The sequence below is a fragment of the Oryza glaberrima genome, chromosome 3 (genome assembly GCF_000147395.1).
Source record: "Oryza glaberrima chromosome 3, OglaRS2, whole genome shotgun sequence".
Classification (NCBI taxonomy): Eukaryota; Viridiplantae; Streptophyta; class Magnoliopsida; order Poales; family Poaceae; genus Oryza; species Oryza glaberrima.
The window spans coordinates 2,390,438-2,409,732 of NC_068328.1; the positions used below are offsets into that span (position 1 = coordinate 2,390,438).

General features: G+C 47.9%; 3 protein-coding genes across 3 annotated transcripts; 2 read left to right on the forward strand and 1 right to left on the reverse strand.

Annotated features, from left to right (window-relative positions):
• Positions 1-1,277: 1,277 nt before the first annotated feature.
• LOC127766041 (MDIS1-interacting receptor like kinase 1-like) lies at positions 1,278-4,721 on the reverse strand. The gene has a single exon (XM_052291049.1). It carries the CDS (start codon positions 4,598-4,600, stop codon positions 1,508-1,510), a length of 3,093 nt encoding a protein of 1,030 aa, XP_052147009.1. The 5' UTR covers positions 4,601-4,721; the 3' UTR covers positions 1,278-1,507.
• A 6,814-nt stretch (positions 4,722-11,535) lies between these two features.
• LOC127767854 (GATA transcription factor 3-like) lies at positions 11,536-12,984 on the forward strand. The gene is made up of 2 exons (XM_052293314.1): positions 11,536-11,985; positions 12,086-12,984. The coding sequence occupies exons 1-2, from the start codon at positions 11,899-11,901 to the stop codon at positions 12,650-12,652; spliced, it is 654 nt and encodes a 217-aa protein (XP_052149274.1). The 5' UTR covers positions 11,536-11,898; the 3' UTR covers positions 12,653-12,984.
• Positions 12,985-15,912: 2,928 nt separating this feature from the next.
• Positions 15,913-19,246, forward strand: LOC127767353 (beta-glucuronosyltransferase GlcAT14A-like). The gene is made up of 4 exons (XM_052292666.1): positions 15,913-16,569; positions 17,768-17,843; positions 17,928-18,043; positions 18,638-19,246. Exons 1-4 carry the CDS (start codon positions 16,008-16,010, stop codon positions 19,150-19,152), a joined length of 1,269 nt encoding a protein of 422 aa, XP_052148626.1. The 5' UTR covers positions 15,913-16,007; the 3' UTR covers positions 19,153-19,246.
• The last annotated feature ends 49 nt before the right edge of the window (positions 19,247-19,295 follow it).

The following is a 19,295-nucleotide window of genomic DNA, read 5'->3' on the forward strand; positions in this document are numbered from 1 at the left end:
CCCGCGCCCCTCCCCCACCGCCACCTCGCCGGGCCCCTCCCCCACCGCCACCTCGCCGCGCCCCTCCCCCACCGCCACCTTCCCGCGCCCCTCCTTCACCTTCGCCGCCTTCCCGCGCCCATCCCCCACCGGCGTCGACTCCGCGCCCCTCCCCCACCGGCGCCGCCTCCGCGCCCCTCCCTCACCAGCGTTGCCTCTCCACGCCCCTCCCCACCAGCGGCGCCGCTCCTCCTCGTCGGGGTGACGCCGGCGCTCCCGCTCCTCGCCAGATCCGGCGACTTCCCAGCGCAGCGGCGGGTCGGCGGCTCCCTGGCGGTGCAGCGGCGGCTCAGCGGATCCCGGCGCAATGGCGGGTCGGCGGAGGAGGAGGTCCGTCGAGGAGAAGCGGCGGCCTCCTGCTCGCCCCTCCATCTCCTCTCATTATCTATTGATTCCGATTTGTATTTGTATTTGAATTTGGATTGAGATTTGTTTTTGTTTGGAGTTGGATTTGTGATGAGGCCAGCCGGACCTCGCCTTCGCCGGATCCAGCGGCGGCGGGGGCGGGAGGGGCGGCGGCCCGGACGGCCAGATCGGGCGGCTTGGAGGCGGCTGCGGCCCGGACGTGGCGGCGGCGGGAGGAGCGGCGGCCCGAATGGCGTGGGGACAGCCGGCCGGACCTCGCCTCCGCCGGATCCGACGGCGGCGGGGGCAGGAGGGGCGGCGGCCCGGATGGGGCGGAGGCGGGAGAGGTAGCCACCCGGACGGCGTGGGGGCGGCGGCGGCCCAGCGTCCCTGCATCGACGGCGGCGACGGCGGCACCCTCCCCTTCCGGCGTTGGCGTTTTTGTGCTTGTGATGTTCCTGTGTTGTTGTTGTTGATGAAATATGATTTTGTGATGGTCTTCTTGTAGTAGTGTTTTCTCTTGGAATTTGTGCTGATTTCCGATCTGTATTTGGATTGAGATTGAGATTTTGTTTTTGGGTTTGATTGGATGCGGGATTTGGAGAGGAGGAGCGCGTGAGGTTAGAGAGGAGAGGGACGAAAAACTGGTGTGACGACCGGAAAAATACAAATATTTATATTAGTTATAGATCTAACGATTCAAAATTACGTGAAACTTACATACAAGTTACACTAGTTACATGCAAGTTACAGTGTAATTACACTACAATTGTAGTATAATTACATCCGTCAAATTTAGAAGAAAATTTGTCGACAAATGTATAGATGGTCCCATTATATTTGCTAGCGATCCGATCTACCATGGGGAACATCAGTGAAGTTCAGAATTTGCCTCGTATTTGAAGGGACTAATTGATTTCCTTTACATCCTAAAATTGTAAAAAAGTATAAACATTGTTTACATCAATTCGTAGCCCCTGAACAGGACCAAATGTAAATCAGAACTATGTAAAAAGGTAGCAGCAGATTACAAGAACTATAGGTACAAAAACAAACACGTCCGCTAATGCCAAGTATTCGCGTCTGTCACGTCAGATCCTCCGGTGAAAAACCAACTTTTCTACTATAGGTAACCGGAGTCGGACGACGTCGTGAACACCGGCTTGTCCTTGTCCACGACGGTGGCGGCCACCGTGGCGCTGCTGCTCTTCCGCCGGGGCTTCGCCTCCCCGAGCATGGTCACCACGTCGCGCATGGTGGGCCGGTCCTTGGGTGACTTGACCGTGCACAGCACCGCCACCCGCAGCACCAGCAGCATCTCCTCCCGTACGTGGTCGACGCGGCCGCCGACGCTGGCGTCGAGCAGCTCCTCCACCCCGGTGTTGCTGCGCAGCCGCTCCCTGATCCACCCGACGATGTCCTGGCTCTCGCCGTACTCCGGCTCGATCGGCCGCCGTCCGGTGAGGAGCTCCATGAGGACGACACCGAAGCTGTAGATGTCACTCTTCTGATCCACCTTCAGCGTGTACCCGTACTCCGGCGCGATGTAGCCGTACGAGCCGGCGACGACGGAGACGGTCTCGTGGGCGCGCGCCATGACGCGGGCGAGGCCGAAGTCGGCGATCTTGGCGTCCATGTTGGCGTCGAGGAGGACGTTGCTCGACTTGACGTCGCGGTGGATGACCGGCGGCCGGCAGTCGTGGTGCAGGTACGCGAGCCCGGCGGCGACGCCCGCCGCCACGTTGTACCGCGACACCCAGTCCATCAGCATCTTGCCCTTCCGCTGGCCGTGCAGCGCATCCCACAGGCTGCCATTGACCATGTACTCGTAGATGACCATCGTGTCCAGGTTGTTGCTCACGTAGCCCAGCATGCGCACGACGTTCCGGTGCCGGAGCCGCCCGAGGAGCTTCACCTCGGCCGCGAACTCGCCTCCCGCCTCGACGTCCGTCCGCCCGTCCACCGTGGTGGCCTCCTCGGGGCACCCGGCGGCGCGCCACAGCTTCTTGACGGCGACCACGGCGTGGTGGCGTGGCATGTCGGCGCGGTACACCACCCCGGTGCCGCCCATGCCGACAATGTTAGCCTCCTTGATGCACGCGAGCACCTCGGCGCTGGTGAAACTCAACCGCTGGAACGCCGTGAGGCGCCATGGCCACGAGCCGCTCCCTTCTTCCTCCACGGCGGCATCGTCGCAGCATCCGCCATGGACGTACCACCGGTGGTACAGCTGCTTGCCAAGAAACATGGCTCCGCATGCCGCAATCACGGCGGAGATGCCGATGGCCCAGCCAGCGGCAATGTGCTTCATGTGTGAGCGGCGAAGGTCATACGATTCCGACGACGATGACCGGAGAGAGCTTGCCCCGCACGGAGGCAGGACGCCGCCACAGAGTCCCGGGTTCCCGGCAAGGTCGTCGGGGTTGATCGTCCTCAGGAGCCCCGTCGCCGGCACGGGGCCGGTGAGGTTGTTGTACGCCAGGTTCAGCATCTCGAGCGCCGGCGAGCTGCCGAAGTTGCTCGGGATCTCGCCGGAGAAGAAGTTGTTGGAGAGATCGAGGACGGACAATGTCGGCATCATGGCGACAGCAGCAGGGATCTGCCCTGTGAACCGGTTGTTCCGGAGGCTCAGCGAAACGAGCCTCTGGCACGACGCGAGGCTGGCCGGGATCGCGCCGGATAGCCGGTTGTTCGACAGGTCGAGGGCCGACAACGACGGGCAATCGGCAAGCTCGTCCGGCACGCCACCGGTCAGCTCGTTGTCCGCCGCCGCGAACGTCTGCAGCGCAGGGATGGACAGGATGTTCGACGGCAGCGCCGACCGCAGCTGGTTGTGCGAGAGGTCGATGAAGGAGAGCGACGTCGAGAGCGCCAGGTCGTCGGGGATCTCGCCGGACAGCTCATTGCCGGCGAGCTCCAGGCGCTGCAGCCGCGGCAGCCGCCCGAGCCCCAACGGCACAGTGCCGTTGAGCCGGTTATTGTGCGCCCTGACGCGGACAAGCGTCGAACACGTCGTGAGCCCCGCGGGGATCGCGCCCGTGAAGACATTGTTGAACAGTATCAGCTTCGTCAGGTTGCCGCTGTCGCAGAGCCCGGCGGGCACCGGCCCGGACAAGGCGTTCGTCGACACGTCCAGCCACTGCAGCGGCTGCGCTTTGCCGAGCGACGGCGGCAACGGGCCGGTGAGTGAGTTGTTCCACAGCTCAAGCACCTCGAGCTTGGGGAGCTCGCCAATGGCGGCCGGGATGCCGCCCTTGATCTTGTTGCACATCAGGTTAAGCAGCTGCAGGTTAGTGAGCTGCGCCAACTCCGGCGGGATCGTGCCGGTGATCGCGTTGTCGGAGAGGTCGAGCATGATGAGGGAGGAGAGGTTGCCGAGCTCCTTCGGTATCTGGCCGCCAATGTTGTTCTTGTAGAGGTAAACGGTGTTGAGGTACGGCAGCCGGCCGAGCTCCGGCGGAATGGGGCCCTCTAAGCTGCCGATCGCCATGTCGAGGTACTGGAGCTTGGCGAGATTGCCAATGGCGGCCGGGATCGCGCCGCTGAACTCGTTGTACCCGATGATGAGCTGCTCCAATGACGAGAGCTCGAACAGCTCAGCCGGGAGAGCGCCATTGAGGTTGTTGCCCGAGAGGCCCAAGAACTTGAGCTTCTGGAGCTTGCCATACGTCTTCGGGATGCCGCCGGAGAAGAAGCCACCCCTGAAGTCGAGCGTCTCGAGCGCGGTGGCGTTGCCGATGTCGGCCGGGAGCGGGCCGGCGAAGTTGTTCCCGGACGCGTTGAGGTGCGTCAGCGAGGCACACGCCCCGAGGCCGGCCGGGAACCTGCCCTTGAAGTTGTTGTCGCTGACGTCGAGCTCGCGGAGCGTCGGGATGGACACGAGCACCGGCGGCAGCTCGCCGTCGAACGCGTTGCTCTGCAGGACGATCGAGGTGAGCCCGGCGAGGCCGAGGATGTCGTCCGGGATGGCGCCGCTCAGGTTCATGGCGGCGAGGTTGAGGCCGGTGACCGCGCCCCGGGCGTCGCAGCGCACGCCCTTCCATGTGCAATGTGGCGCAGAGCTCCATCCTTTCAGCTCCCCCAATGGATCGACGAGAGACGCCTTGATGGCCAGCAACGCGGCGGCCTCGTCACCGGCATTGCACACGGCAATGCAGCTCAAGAGCGCCAAGAAGGAGAAGGACAAGGTGAAGAACAAGTGTCTAGCACTTGTCATGCTCGGTTCTTCTGTTCCTCCCTTGTCCTCTACACTCCTCTGGCCCCTCTCTCTCTCACACACACACTGTTTCTAGTTTTGTGTTTTCATTGCCTTGTTTGAAGCAATAGAGAAATGGAGGGAAACTTGTAGGAAGGTATATAAGAGGATGTCTATGATTAGGATTGGATTAATGCACTAATCTATGTGTTTGGAGACAATAAAATACTACTTTGTGGCATGCTAATGCATTGGTGTGCTAGTGTGTGTGTGTTGTTGTTGTTAGTGTTAGGTACTGCATGGTTTAGTAGAGCCTTGTGGGGGCCATGGATAGCACAACAACAGCTCGGTATGAGAGTGTAAAGGTTAGGAGGGAGCATGGACATAGGCTGGAAAATGCTCTTGGAATTATTGAGAGCTTCGGGAGACATGGCCCATGTGGTTAAGAGAATGTGCGAAAGGGGATTGATCACTCGTCATTGGAGAGAGAATTTTGTCTTGCTGGTTTAAACAACGAGAATTGCAATCATTGTAAACACAGAACATGGAAGTTTTCATTGGAGCCGATTCCCTATTTTCGTTGTGTCAATAACATGGTTGTTTTTGCAGATATAATACGTAGTTCTAAAGTATGGGCATGAAACGGAATTGCTGTTCAATTGCCGACGGCCTGAAAGGAGTACACATTCATTCTAGTATATTTCTACTCTACCGTGTTCCGTATTGGTACATACTAATTTTCAGTTTGTTCTGATCAATGTTCAAGTATGACAGCAAGCAGTTTTTTCCACCATTTTCATCTTTTAGAACAAATTAAGCTTTAAGAAATTCAGTTAAACTCAACCATCATATATGAAAGAAAGGAGGGATAACACAAGTGGTGGTCTTAATAGTTCAGTAGTCTGAACAAATGGAATTTTACTAAGCGGACACGCACGGTTAACGCCAAGATTACTTTAGTTGAATACTCCCTCCGTCCAAAAAAAGACAAACCCTGGATTTTCGTGTCCAACTTTGACTGTCCGTCTTATATGAAAATTTTTTATAATTCGTATTTTCATTGTTGTTAAATGATAAAACATGATAAATATTTTATGCATGACTTGTCTTTTTATTTTTTTTTTCATAATTTTTTCAAATAAGACGGACGGTCAAATATTGGGCACGGAAACCAGGTTTTGTCTTTTTTTTTAAGGACGTAGTGAGTATGTGTAAGTAGATTTTAGTGAAGGCAGGGGTAGAGATGCAAGCGTGTCCTGGTGTTAAACAAATGATTGACCATAAATTAGTATGCTATTCTTATCTTGCAGGTTGAATGGAACTTTTGTCAGTGATCCTGGTGGTGGAGCTGTAGCCTGTAGGGACTGTAAGATTCTCTTCCAGGTTTGATAAATAGCTCATATTTAATTGTCTAATACCAGGAGTAAAAAGTGATATGAGAATCTTCTAATCTTCTGACTCAACAGTATGCTTAGCTACTGCAGGATCTTTGGCGGTAGTGAGAACTTCTACAGGTAATGTTCTAATCATCTCCTGAATCAACTATTCCAGTGAACAATAAACCGTTAGCACTTAGCAGTAATCTTGTGAAACAATTATAAGCTGTACTTTGTCAAAGCTTCATGTGTACATTATATGTGTAAAGTCTAGGAAAATATATCACTAAACAACACTAGCAAGCAGCAAACGAATTTGCAGAGTCCAACGAGTTATAAATCGTTGTCAGTTTCACCTGCTGTGTTGTCATCTTTGAGTCTCTTTTCCTACTTCGGTTGTGTTTAGTTCAGCGCAAAGTTTGGATTTTGGTTGAAATTAGAGACGATATGATTGAAAAGTTGTGTATGTATAACATGTTGATGTGATGAAAAAGGACTGAAGTTTGAATCCAAACTTTAGATCTAAACACAGCCTTCATTATGAAGGAAAATTCATGAAGCAAGTTTTTTGTTACTTTATTCATAGAGCAAACTTTGTATTCGGGGTAGAGAAGCGCGTTCACAGTATACAAGTTGCCCAGACCCAAACCAATTATCTCCATCACATGGAAGAACCTCCTGTTCTTTTGATGATTAGATTCTTGAGAACGCCATGCTTTTGTTTCCTGTTTTCATGACCAGGTTGTCAAATTTGGGGCTCTTAACCAACAGGGGTTCGCTTCAAATATTTTTTCATTGTACGCAATAATATTGACCTGCCATCTAAAAAAAATACTGAATCTGACCATTAACAGAATACGTACATAATCTTGTACTTGTAAGGTTTATTTTTGGATGTTTTGCTCGGAATATGGAAGCAGCAATGCCTTTGACAAGGGATTGAGAGTGAGTTACTACTTACTACTGCAGTAAACGTTATTCTGTTACTACTACAATAGTTTCCAAGACCAAAGCAAGTCCAAGAACTTCAATTAGCATTGCCCTAGACATGTTTCTTTTTTAAAAAGATAGTGTGATATCTTTCCTTTTTGTGCTTGGAAAGCATAGCTATGATGGCGTGATTGATGTTACGCTTTGGTGGTATGAATATGAAGCTGGCATGATCTGACCTTATGCTTGCTCAGCTATGGCATTATTTTACCTGATCGTCTGTTCTTTTTCTCTTGAGGGACATCAACTAGGTTGCACACATCAATTAGGGTCATAACAAGCAGTAACTGGAGTAGAGCAGAAGCAGCACTGTATATCTTAGGGCACCAAACTCAGTAATTTCAGTTTATAATATTCCATTTAGTATTACACCAAAGGTTTTGGAACCACTATAGTAACAACTACACAACATTGAGCACAAGCCAAACAGATAAGCAACTGCAAGAACAATATGCATCAGCACGGTATAAACTATAAAGATACACATTTCTCACACAATTCACCTTTTGCTCTGTCAAATATGTTTGGTTGTCATGTAGCAGTGGCAAATACTCCATCCTACTAGTAATACTTTTGCTCTGGGGGACATCAGGTTATAAACAAGCACTGAAAAGTACAAGCAGCAACAGGACCCTTGTCCTCCCATCAAAAAGTCAGCCCAACTGACCCAACTGTTTCTACCTTTATGAAGTGTACTATCCTGCAAAAACTAATCCTTTCTCTGTAGGTGAATTACACAACAAACAACATGATCCTAACAATTACTCGCCCAACTCTGAACCTTCCCATGTTAGCAATGGAAACAATTATTGGACCCACCTGGCAGGCATACATGATACGTAGTATACCAATGGATTCTCTGCAATTGCAGCTTTCCGAGTAAGGTAAATCCAGTGTGTAGTAGTTACTGAAGAGTTATGTAGCAGCTCATTCATATGACAATCTGAAGTCCCTGCTGTTTTCAGTCATACGACACAGCCGTTTTACCTCTTGTAATTCAGTTATGTAAGATGCATTTGTGTGCTCTTTGTTTGGCTCAAGCAGACACAAAATATGATTTATGAAGAGGAGTGAGAAGATAGAGGCAACAAGTAAAGTGTAAGCCATACTAGCCGGTGGCCGAAATTCAATCATGCAGGAGAAGATGCAGCCACCAACTGCAACAAATGCAGGCACCCTTCCGTTCCAAGTTCCAACTCGGTTGAACTCGGCCTTAGCTTAGCTTAGCTTCGCTAGCCCACATGCACGCACACATGGCCTTCCATCTTCTCTCGTATTATCTCTCCTCTCCGTTTTCTAATTGCGACTTGGCGAGAGACAGCGTGGGGCTAAGATGGGGGGCCATGTGAAGTGCCTCCGCTTTGCAGCTTCTGAAAATTCTCTCCGTGCCGGCAGATTATTGAGCCATTATTAATCGTGTGGCATTACTCATCGATCACTAGTGGTTTTTTTCCTTCCTGCTTGAATCATAGTTCAAATTGCACTAATTTCAGCTAATAAAATATGGTCATATTCCTTGATATCTATAATTGAACAAGGGAAGTTTCCAAAGGGCATCACCGTTTGTTATATTCCTACATATTCCTCCTCTCTGGAAATGCAATGTTAGCTAGTGAAAGTAACATGCCAATAAGAAACTATGACACGATAAAGCAGGAAAATGTCCTTTATAAGTACTTATCAGTTAATTAGTATTCCATATTGTTGTATGTTTATATTGTCATTCGGTCATATAGAGTACGAGCAATAGCCAGATAAATTAAAAGTCGCGAGGATGCGTCGTCTCTTAATTAATCTCTTAATCTATCCCTTCATTAGACTGCAGTATATATGCTGGCCACATGCAAGCGTGTTGCTTTTGCTGATTGTTGTTCGGCAATATGGCTAGCTCCAACCTCCGACGTACAAACACCTGTAGTTGGGTGAACATGCTTGTTTAGTTAGGGCGCTTTGGTGCATAAATTAAACTAAGAGTATTGCATGTATTAATGTACAGTATCAGGAGGAGAGAATATATGTTTGGTATGGTGAAAGGCTGGATAGTTCAGAAACAGTGCCCACTTGGTAATAGAGTTGGGAGCTCTCTGCTCCGTGATCCCCGAGTTGAGCCCTAATGGCTAATATGATTAGATTGCACGTTGTCCGTAGATAAATTTCCTTCCTTCGCATGATTTGGGTTTAATCCTTGCGCGTGCTGCGTGCATATGGGCATTACGTACCAATCGGCGATCGATGATGCACAGACGAAACTGGACCGGTTTGATTCGATCTCACTATTTCACGTAAGCCAGTTGCACTTGCACCAAACTCCAAACACACAGCCGGTTTCACCAGCTCCAACCTCCAAGCGACCGACACGTCTAGAGTCTGCCTACCTCGCCGCCTCGCCGACATGGCTGAGAAGAAATTTTCGGCGGCTTGGCGTTGCGCTTGCGCGGCCGCGGCCCGCGGACGACGGCATCCGCGCGCGTCGCGTTGCGTGGCGGTTGGTTGGCGATGCGTGGCCCAGCCGCCGTGCGTCCCGCTCCACGGACCAACGCTTCCGAGCCCCCGATGCGCGCGGCCCAAGGCACGCGAAGCGAACCGTGTCGCGCGGTGATGCCCTCGTACGCCTCGCGGGCCGTGGTCGCCTAGTCGCCGTGATGCGGCTGCACTCCTCGGACGCCTCGCGTCGCAGGCCGCATTCGCTGGACGGTCTTCGCTGTCGGCCTGCGGTGGAGGCCGCGCGGCCGACACATGCGAAATTGGCTTCCACGGACCGCGCACGGAGCGGGCCGCATGGCTGTATGGGCTGGCGGAGTTTACACGCCTCTTCTGCCGTGCAGCTTGCGGCCATGATAAACCGAGGTTTTCCCCCTTTTTTTCCCCTAGATCAGACATACTTGTGCAGTTGTGCGGTGGGCTATGGTTGCCAACGCTGAGCTGCACTTCGGTGAGAATCTGAATGGATTTTGAGGATAAAACCGAGCTATTATTGAAGGTTTTCAGTAATTTGTTGTTGTAATACAAATATTTAAGAAATACAATCTCATACCTTTAGATCACATCATATGTCTTGTTCAATGACTATAAATAAAACAACACACTTATCCTTTCTTTCTTATATAGTTACAATCACTGCTTGTAAAGGCATGATATGGAGAATGCATGAGCCATATAATGTGATATGCACAGTTCTTTTTTGTCATCTATTTTATTACCAAAGCTGATGAGCCCTCGCCTAGTTTCTTTTGCTGTTGAGATCCAATCCCATTTTAATAATTATAAATATGATTTTTTTAGTGTTGACAATATCATAAATCTCTATCAAGTACATCAATCATATACATAAGTATCACAACAACACGTGACGGACGCAACTTTACAATATAGATGGGGCGGTGAATAGATATGTTCTCGCTCGACAAGAGCAATTGAACCCAACACATATCGTATTAATAGTTCATTCGCATAATTGTCTCAATCTATTGGGTGTTCACAGTTCACGCCTTGTTTTACCTATTTTTGATAGTCCATGACTACTATAAAAGGGTAGAGAGGTCTTGGAGTCGTGGGGCAACACGGGTCGTAGCTGGGTCAGTCGACCTACCCCGCCTAATGGGTAGATCCGCCCTTTGGCGTGGTGACTTTGTCTAACTTTAGAGATAATGGTTTTGTTCGGTAGCCATTGCTGCACAACCAAAACGCTGCACCCCAAGTTTACGACAACTGGATCAGCAATAGAAACATTGTTTAAGTTGCTATAGCCCAACCACATTAACAAGCTTCCAAACAGAGCCAATATAGCACGTTCTCTTCGAAAAAAGTGATCTCAACTCACAAAAGGAGAAAATTATCGTATGCTATAGTAAATAATAAGTAGCATATTTTTCCCGACATAGATACGACAAACAATAATTACTCCTTACCCGTAAACTTAAAAACTACAAATATCCGCTTTAATTTTCTAACGAATTGTATAACTATTTATTTCTTAGATTCCTAATAGATACGCAATAATGAACCAACACAACCAACTCCCTCCCATAAATATTTGTATGTTGTTTTGCCGTCAGACTTGCTCACTTAGTACCTGCTATTTTTTAAGGTGACTGTACATGCTGACTGTTTGTTTTTTTAAAAAATATGACGCCATAAATATAGCTACTCCCGTTGTCCAATACTTTCTCGTCAGCAACACAATTTTTCGTTGGGAAGTGGATTGCATGATGAATCCTTTTGCACAATTGTTTGGCCTACTATTTTTTACAATTATAACTAATTTAAATTTCAAAATGTTACAAATTAGAGATTAGAAAGGCCAAAAAAGGCGAACCGTAACAGCCCAACAAACTTCGTCTATACTCAATAGTTAAGTACTCCTGGGAGTATTAAGCAGCACCCAAAAAAGGACAAAAACAACTGCAAAAATCGAGTACAGTTCAATCACAGCAAGAAACTCCTTGTACCCTGATATGTCACGAAACGCATTCACCGCTGCGTACAAAACAGGATGCATAAAAGGATAGAAACGGCAGGCGGCATCATCCTCATTCATTCAGTTCTTGTTTTGGCCACCTGGGGCGCGTTTCCACTGCTTAAACCTTAAGCAAACCCTAATGGAAGGTGCTGGTTAACCAAGGGGGGCGTGTTTAGTGAGATGCTAATACATCCAAATCGTCCAGGGAGACACAGTGCTTGCTAGACACAAAACTTAAGAACCACCCCACCCCCACGTGAACGCCATGGGGTAATTACCATCGTTAAAACCTATGGATTTCTCGCATCATCGCAAGAACCCAGACAAAAATCTCTTGCTTTAACTTGCAAACCGAAGCAAAAAACCCCAAACAAAAAGGGGTAAAAGGGCTTGATGATAAAAAGGCCAGGGGATCAAATAGAGGTGCCAAGAAAAATCGAATAAAAATTTTCCATTTCTTTATCCCCCGAGTCGTGACGGCGGCGGCGGCGGACATGGTTGGTGATAAGGACGCGGCGGCGCTGGCTGGAGAGCTGACCGGCGACGCGGGCGCCAGCTTGAACGGCTTCTTTGACCACACGGTATGCGTCTCTCTCTCTCCAATCCCCGTGTGAGAGGTTGGGTTGCCGTATTGGCTAGGTAGGCGGCTGGAAGTTTTGATTTTTTGCGTGGTTCTTGCAGGGTTTGGAGGCGGCGGTGGTAGGGGAGGGGCAAGGGGAAGGGGAGGAGGAGGAGGAGCTGGAGTGGCTTTCGAACAAGGACGCGTTCCCGTCGGTGGACACCATGGCGGCGGAGGTGGAGTCGGCGGCGCCCGGGGCGCCGGCGCGCGCAGCGGTGGGGCCGAGGACCAAGGGTTTGCGGCGGCGCCGGCGGGTGACTGCTCCGTGGAGCCTGGCGCCCCTTCTGTCGCGCCCGCGTCAGGCGGCGGCGGCGGACGCGGGGGCGCCGCGGCGCCGGTGCACCCACTGCGCCGTGGATGAGACGCCGCAGTGGCGGCTCGGGCCGGACGGCCCCCGCACGCTGTGCAACGCGTGCGGCGTGCGGTTCAAGTCCGGGCGCCTCTTCCCGGAGTACCGCCCGGCGAACAGCCCCACCTTCTCGCCGCTGCTGCACTCCAACTCCCACCGCCGCGTCATGGAGATGCGCCTCCAGAGCGAGGAGGACGCCTCGGCCGCCAGCCGCGTCAACGCCAAGGCACGCCGCGCCGAGCGCGCGGCGGCGCGCCTCGCCGGCAAGGACAAGAAGTGATGGAACAAAAAACCGTTGCCTCTTCCCCGGCGGAGGCGAAGTTGGACGGAGACGATTAGCGCGTGTCATCTCATCTCCTTTTGCATTTCTTTTCAATTTCCATTTTGTAGAACATTAGGATTAGAGAGAGGTTTAAGAACATCTGCCAAATCTTAGTTCTTGGCAAGGAAAGATCGACAGACATCAAAGCAGCCTCTCGTCATGCTCAATTTTTCCTGAAACCATGGCAACCTTGGTGTTGTAAACAAAGCAAGCGGTGAAAGTGCTGTTGCTGTTTTTGCTTATCAGGTCTCTCCTATTCCTGGTAGTAGCAGTAGCAAAGGCGATCAACATACACAGCGTCTGAATGTCTGAATGCGACGTGTGTATCTATGCCATCATCGGCCGGGCAAGCCGCTGCTGCAGCCTTGCCGCCGAAATAATTTTGACGGCTCTAGCAGTCTACCAGTTCCATTTCTTCAGGTTTGGCTGCTGGTAGTAATGGTAGTATGGTAGACTGGCAGTAGAACATCCATATGCATATATCCATCTCTGTGTGAGGCTGAGGCACCGGCAAGGAATGAAAAGGGCACTGTACTTATTACCCGTCGAGGCACAGTGGCGCTGTGCTGGTTGTCGATTCGTGTCGCCGGGCAATGATATGTTCTCATTTCATGGGGTGATGCTGCTGCAGCCGCGTTGCCATGGCAAGAAGCGGATTAACTAGTTCGTTGCCTGAACGAAAACGACGGTGAGAGCAATCCTCACATGGATGGCGTCGACCGGGAGAGGCGCAGGTCGCGTGGTCCGCGAACTACAGGTCTACAGCAACAACAACTCGTGGCGCTGGGGTACTAGCTGGTGTGTTCTGGTGCGTAGTCGTCGCCGCGCAGCGCACGGTCGGTCCTGGGCATTTCGTCGCGGTAGGGGGCGCGGCATCTCAGGGGCGAGATGAGATCTTTATGGGTGGCAGTGGCGGTACGGCCCCGGAGCACGTGGTGGCGGAGAGCGGAGAGGAACACTCGCGGTCTCGCACCGGCCAGATTGTTGTTTGCTTGGGTTGGGTACTTGCGTTGCGTACCACCAGGGCGCAGAAAACAAATGGGACAAGATCGCTAGCATACCCGGATGAAGGCGGCTACAGCCTACCGTATGTGAGATCGCACTCTGCTTATGATTTTTTGTGTGGCGTACTTCCTTTTTATTTTTTATATCTAGCAGATAGTTATACTCCATTCGCTCTAAAATATAGCTCTTGTTTCAAAAGAGAGCACTCTCTCTAACTTGGAATATAATCGTTTTTAGGCTTGTGCGTAGGTATTAAGGTCCTGTTTCTTTCAGCATATGATTATTATAATCTAGATTATTAAATCAGATTACTATAAGCTGGATTATAATAAACTGACATAGAATAAGCTGTGAGTTGTTTGTTTGTCTGGATTATTGGAGGCATGGATTATTGGGTTTGAAAGGCTAAAGTCTATAATGCCCTCAGCTATCTATTCGGTTAATGGCATAGGTGGGTAATTTTTCTCAAGTATGTAGGGGTAGTGGGTCTTTAGCCACTCAATAATCTGAAAAAAACTCCTCTAGAGCAGCTTATTAGATTATAATAATCTGGCTTATAGATTATAATAATCTGCTATAATAATCTACTTGTTTGTTTCAGCTTACTCCTAATAAACTAGATTATAATAATCTTAAACTGAATCAAACAGGGCATAAGAAAAGTAGTAAGAAGACCATACTATCCTACATAGGGTCTGTTTGGCAGTCGTGACTGCGGCTGTGGCGCAGCCAACAACAACAGTGCCGCAAGCATCAGTGTAACGTGCGACTGCTGTATTTGCAGCACGGTCTTCTGAACACACCCATAATTATTCCTAAGGATCAATTAGTAATTTAGTATGCACTGCTAGGAACTTAGTGGTGCCAACCTATTTGCTGTCATCTTCGCACACACGCGTGTGATGCATTGGCGCCAGAAATTGAAGATGCAAGAGCTAGGGTTAAACACATTAAAAACTCACTAACTAATCACAGGAGATGAACAAATCAAAATTTGAAGTACTAAGCAGCAAAACCATATGCGCGGTAATATAAATGAGAGGGGACTACCTATATATTTGTTGATAAATTTTCTCCTAAAAATTTAACAGATATAATTATAGTACAATTATAGTGTAATTACACTGTAACTTATATGTAATTACACTGTAACTTGCATGTAACTACAGTGTAACTTATATGTAAGTTTCACATAATTTTGAATTGTTAGATCTATTACAAGATTTGTTTTGGTGAGGAAGAAAACAAATCATAGCACACGCATATGTGAAAGAATTTGTTCCCACGTCCTCTATTTTACCGAAATAACATGTTACGGAAAGATTTTTAAAAATTACATACAAGTTACACTATAGTTACAGTGTAATTACATGTAAGTTACAGTGTAATTACACTAAAATTGTACTGTAATTACATCTGTCAAATTTTTAGGGAAAAATTTGTCGACAAATATATATAGCAAAATCGAAATGAGAGATAGTAAAAAAAAACCACTACTCATAATGGCACATCACATCAATAATAGTTAATCTATCGTCTTCTATTTAGATTATGCAATGTATGAGTAAGAATTTAATTGAAGGCACAAATCGGTTGTTCAATTTTTTCAAAGAAATGAAACACAACTCTTAAGTTTACTATCCTTACAATATTCACACCAGAGTAATACTTAATCACAAACTAATATTAGCAAACTGATCCAACAACCAAACTAAAGTCTATATATAACAAAAATGAAAAAAAATACTTGTTGTTTCGTTAACAAAAAATCAAAGAAGTAATGTTTATGAACATGTCAATAATCAGCTCTCTTTGAAGGTAAATAATTAATTTGATGAAAAAAGTTTTTCTCAACAAAGTAATAGTCATAAAAAAAGCAATATGATCAACACAAGCATAGCTAAAAAGTTTAGAACAATCCGTAGTACCAAGACGAAAGATGATGACATACCCATTTAAATTTGCTAACTAAATACATCAAATATTGAGTATCCATAATAAACTAGTAAACAAAGAAAGCGCAATATACTAAAAACACAAATATGAATTACACGAAAACAAATAAACTCAACTTTTCTTTTTCCAATGAAGTGAACTCAAAGTCACCCTGACCAGACCGACCCTGACCCATCCAAGGAAACCGTCGGTCGGTCTCATCAGACACGCCCGGTGCACCAAACACGGAAGAAAAACCTTTCCTCTTTCCACGGTTCTCCCTCCCTCCCTCCCCGATCCACTCCTCCCACTCCGCCCGCCGCCCGCCGCCCGCGGCTTGCACCACCGCCAAAAAAGAAGAAATCCATCGCCCATGCAACCCTCCGCGCCCGCCGGGCCGGCCGCGACCGCCGCCTTGCCGCTCGCCGTCTTCCCCAAGGACACCCGCCCGCTCCCCTGCCTCCTCCTCTCCTGTCTCCTGCTGCTCCTCCTCCTCCACCTCCTCTCCTCCCCTTCGTCGTCGTCGTCGCCGCCGCCGCCACCGTCTCCGCCGCACCACGTACCGCTCCCCGTCGACGCGTCCTCCGCCGGGCCGGCGCCGCCGTCGCTCGCATTCCTCCTCACCGGCTCGGCGGGCGACGCCGACCGCCTCCTCCGGCTGCTCCTCGCCACCTACCACCCCCGCAACCTCTACCTCCTCCTCCTCGACGGCGCCGCGTCCGCGGGGGACCGGGCGCGGCTCGCCCGCCAGGCGCGGGCTGGCCCTGGCCGCGCCAACGTCCACGTCGTCGGCGACCCCGGGTTCGCCAACCCACGTGGCGCGTCCACGCTCGCCGCCACGCTGCACGGCGCCTCCTTGCTGCTGCGGGTAGGACAGGACTGGGACTGGTTCGTGCACCTCGACGCTGGTGACTACCCGCTCATCACTCCTGATGGTGATTCCTCTCTCCACCTATTTGGGTACCTTACCTTTGTGTATATGATAAGTATCTGTCGTCGTTGAGGTGTTCGAGCTAGATCTAAACTTTTCGGTAAAATATAAAAGTGATAATCTTGCTAACTTTTCACTATAGATTGTTATTGTTTGATGAATGGGGTATTTTTTTGTAGACAGGTTTCTGTGAATCGATAGGTAAAAGAATGACCAATCAGACTACTACTAGACAATAAATACTACTCCCTCCGTTTCAGGTTATAAGACTTTCTAACATTACCCACATTCATATAGATGTTAATAAATCTAGGCATACATATATGTCTAGATTCATTAACATATATATAAATGTGGGCAATGCTAGAAAGTTTATAATATGAAACGGAGTAAGTATCTCTGAAGACCATCTTCAATGCATTAGAATGGTTAAAAAGTTGTTTCATTGAAGGAATTAAAATCCTGTTATCACATTAGGAAAAGTAATATATTTGATTTTGTGGCATTCCATGGAATACATTCTTGATTAATCGATCAGTAGATATTTCTCACACATATTCATCCAAAAAACAAACTGTGACCACATCTGTTTGATGCCAGAAGCATGTGGAACTTGGTTTTCTACACTGAAGCCAACTCCTTTGAGGTCTGAAATGGAATGGTATTATTTTGGCAGCATGACAAGCCTTTGAACTTGCTACTGATTTTTGCTTTCCCGCCATACAAACCATATGGCCTTGGTTCTAAAATTATTTTGGACGAAAGAGTACAAGCTTGGCATGCTGATCTAATCTGGCTTCAACAGAAAATCATGACGATGTGATCTAAATTAGTGAATCCTTTGCATTATAACAGCATGGATAACTATTTCTTATGGAACTTGAGAATAATAATAAAAAAACTTTACTAATCTTTGCCTCCTGTTTAGGCTGTTAGAGTTTCCTCAATGTGTTTCATGTTCATTGTACTTGCTTATTGAATTCGAAGTTCACTTTCTGCACTGTTCCTAAAGAGACTTAGATAAACTTGTGCCCTACAGAAATTGCTTGGTTATGTAATGGTAGAACAGAACGGACACAAATACCTCTATGTTGTGCTTATACCATTTTATTTCTCTGGAAACTATGGACATTTTGTGAAACAAGGTGCTCTTCTATGGGGCACAGCACTCTTTATCCGACCTAACTTTGAATTGTTGGCAGATCTACTACATGTTTTATCATATATACCAAAGGATCTCAACTTCATCCAGCATACCAGTTATATCGGTTGGAGGGAGTAAGGACATACGATCATTCTGAATTTCTTTAGTTTTAATTCAAACTTGGGAATTCAAGTTCTTGACTTTGTATGTTTGTTCAGGTCAAGACAGATAAGACCGATTGTTGTTGATCCTGGTCTATATCTCTCATCCAGGACTGATATATTTTATGCCACTCAAAAACGTGAACTGCCAAATGCTTATAAACTATTTACAGGTAAGGGGTTAATGCGCTTCAGTATTTATTAGAAGATCATCCCATAAATCATTATATAATGATAGGGGACATAGAATAATTTGTCTTATAGTGCTAATGATGATGCAATACCCAGTTGATGGAAAATTGTGAAACGTCTTTATCATATGTCGGTTTAATGGACTAGTTTCCCTTTTAGTTATTACAGATGGTTTGAAATTATTAGATAACATATGGCTATCCATATAAATAGTGTACTTATACTATTCAATTCTCTTACTTTGGTTGACATTTTATTGGGCTCATTATACTTGGCATCCCATTTGTTATCTGATGATTTGTAAAACATAGGCACTTCTTTCGGTACAACTCCGATGACATTTAACTCTGCCTGTCCTGCCTGAACAAGAGCTTTGCAGAATTCTAATGTCTTGCTCATGAAATAGGCTGGAAAAAATATGTATTGTTTTGAAATGAATCCATTTTTATATAGAATGACATTGAATTCACTATACATCTTGATTACACCTTATGTTAATGTCTTTTTTACCTAACTATTTAATTGATTGGAAGACCTTGAAGAAGTATTTAATTGTACCTATTGTTCCAATGCAGGTTCTTCATCTGTTATCCTTTCTCGGAAATTTATCGAATACTGTATCATCGGTACGGATAATCTACCAAGAACCATGCTAATGTACTATACTAACATGCCCTTGCCACACAGGAAGTATTTCCAGACAGTTCTTTGCAACTCCCCTGAGTTTAACAGGACTGTTGTTAACCATGACCTACACTATTCAAAATGGGACTCATCTTCGAAAAAAGAGCCCCTTCTACTGACCCTGGATGATGTAGAGAATATGACTCAAAGCGGCGTAGCATTTGGAACAAGATTTTCCATGGACGATCCTGTTCTTAACCACATTGATGAGGAGATTTTACACCGGCAACCTGAAGAACCAGCCCCAGGGGGATGGTGCATAGGTGTTGGGGATGCTAGTCCATGTTCTGTTTCAGGTAACCCGGATGTTCTTAGACCTGGGCCTGCAGCTATGAAACTTGCCAAGCTTCTTGCACAAAGATTGACTTACCGTAACTTCTATTCGCAGCAATGTATATGGGATTAATGGAACATGATTGTATCTCTGGAAACTACCAGTTTGGTCATCTATATTTAACTCGTGCTGTGGTGCTTCTTTGTCTATCCTGTGTGGCTTAGCAGTCCTGTCAGTTTGTTCTTGGTACCTATAGCAATCACAGATTCACAATA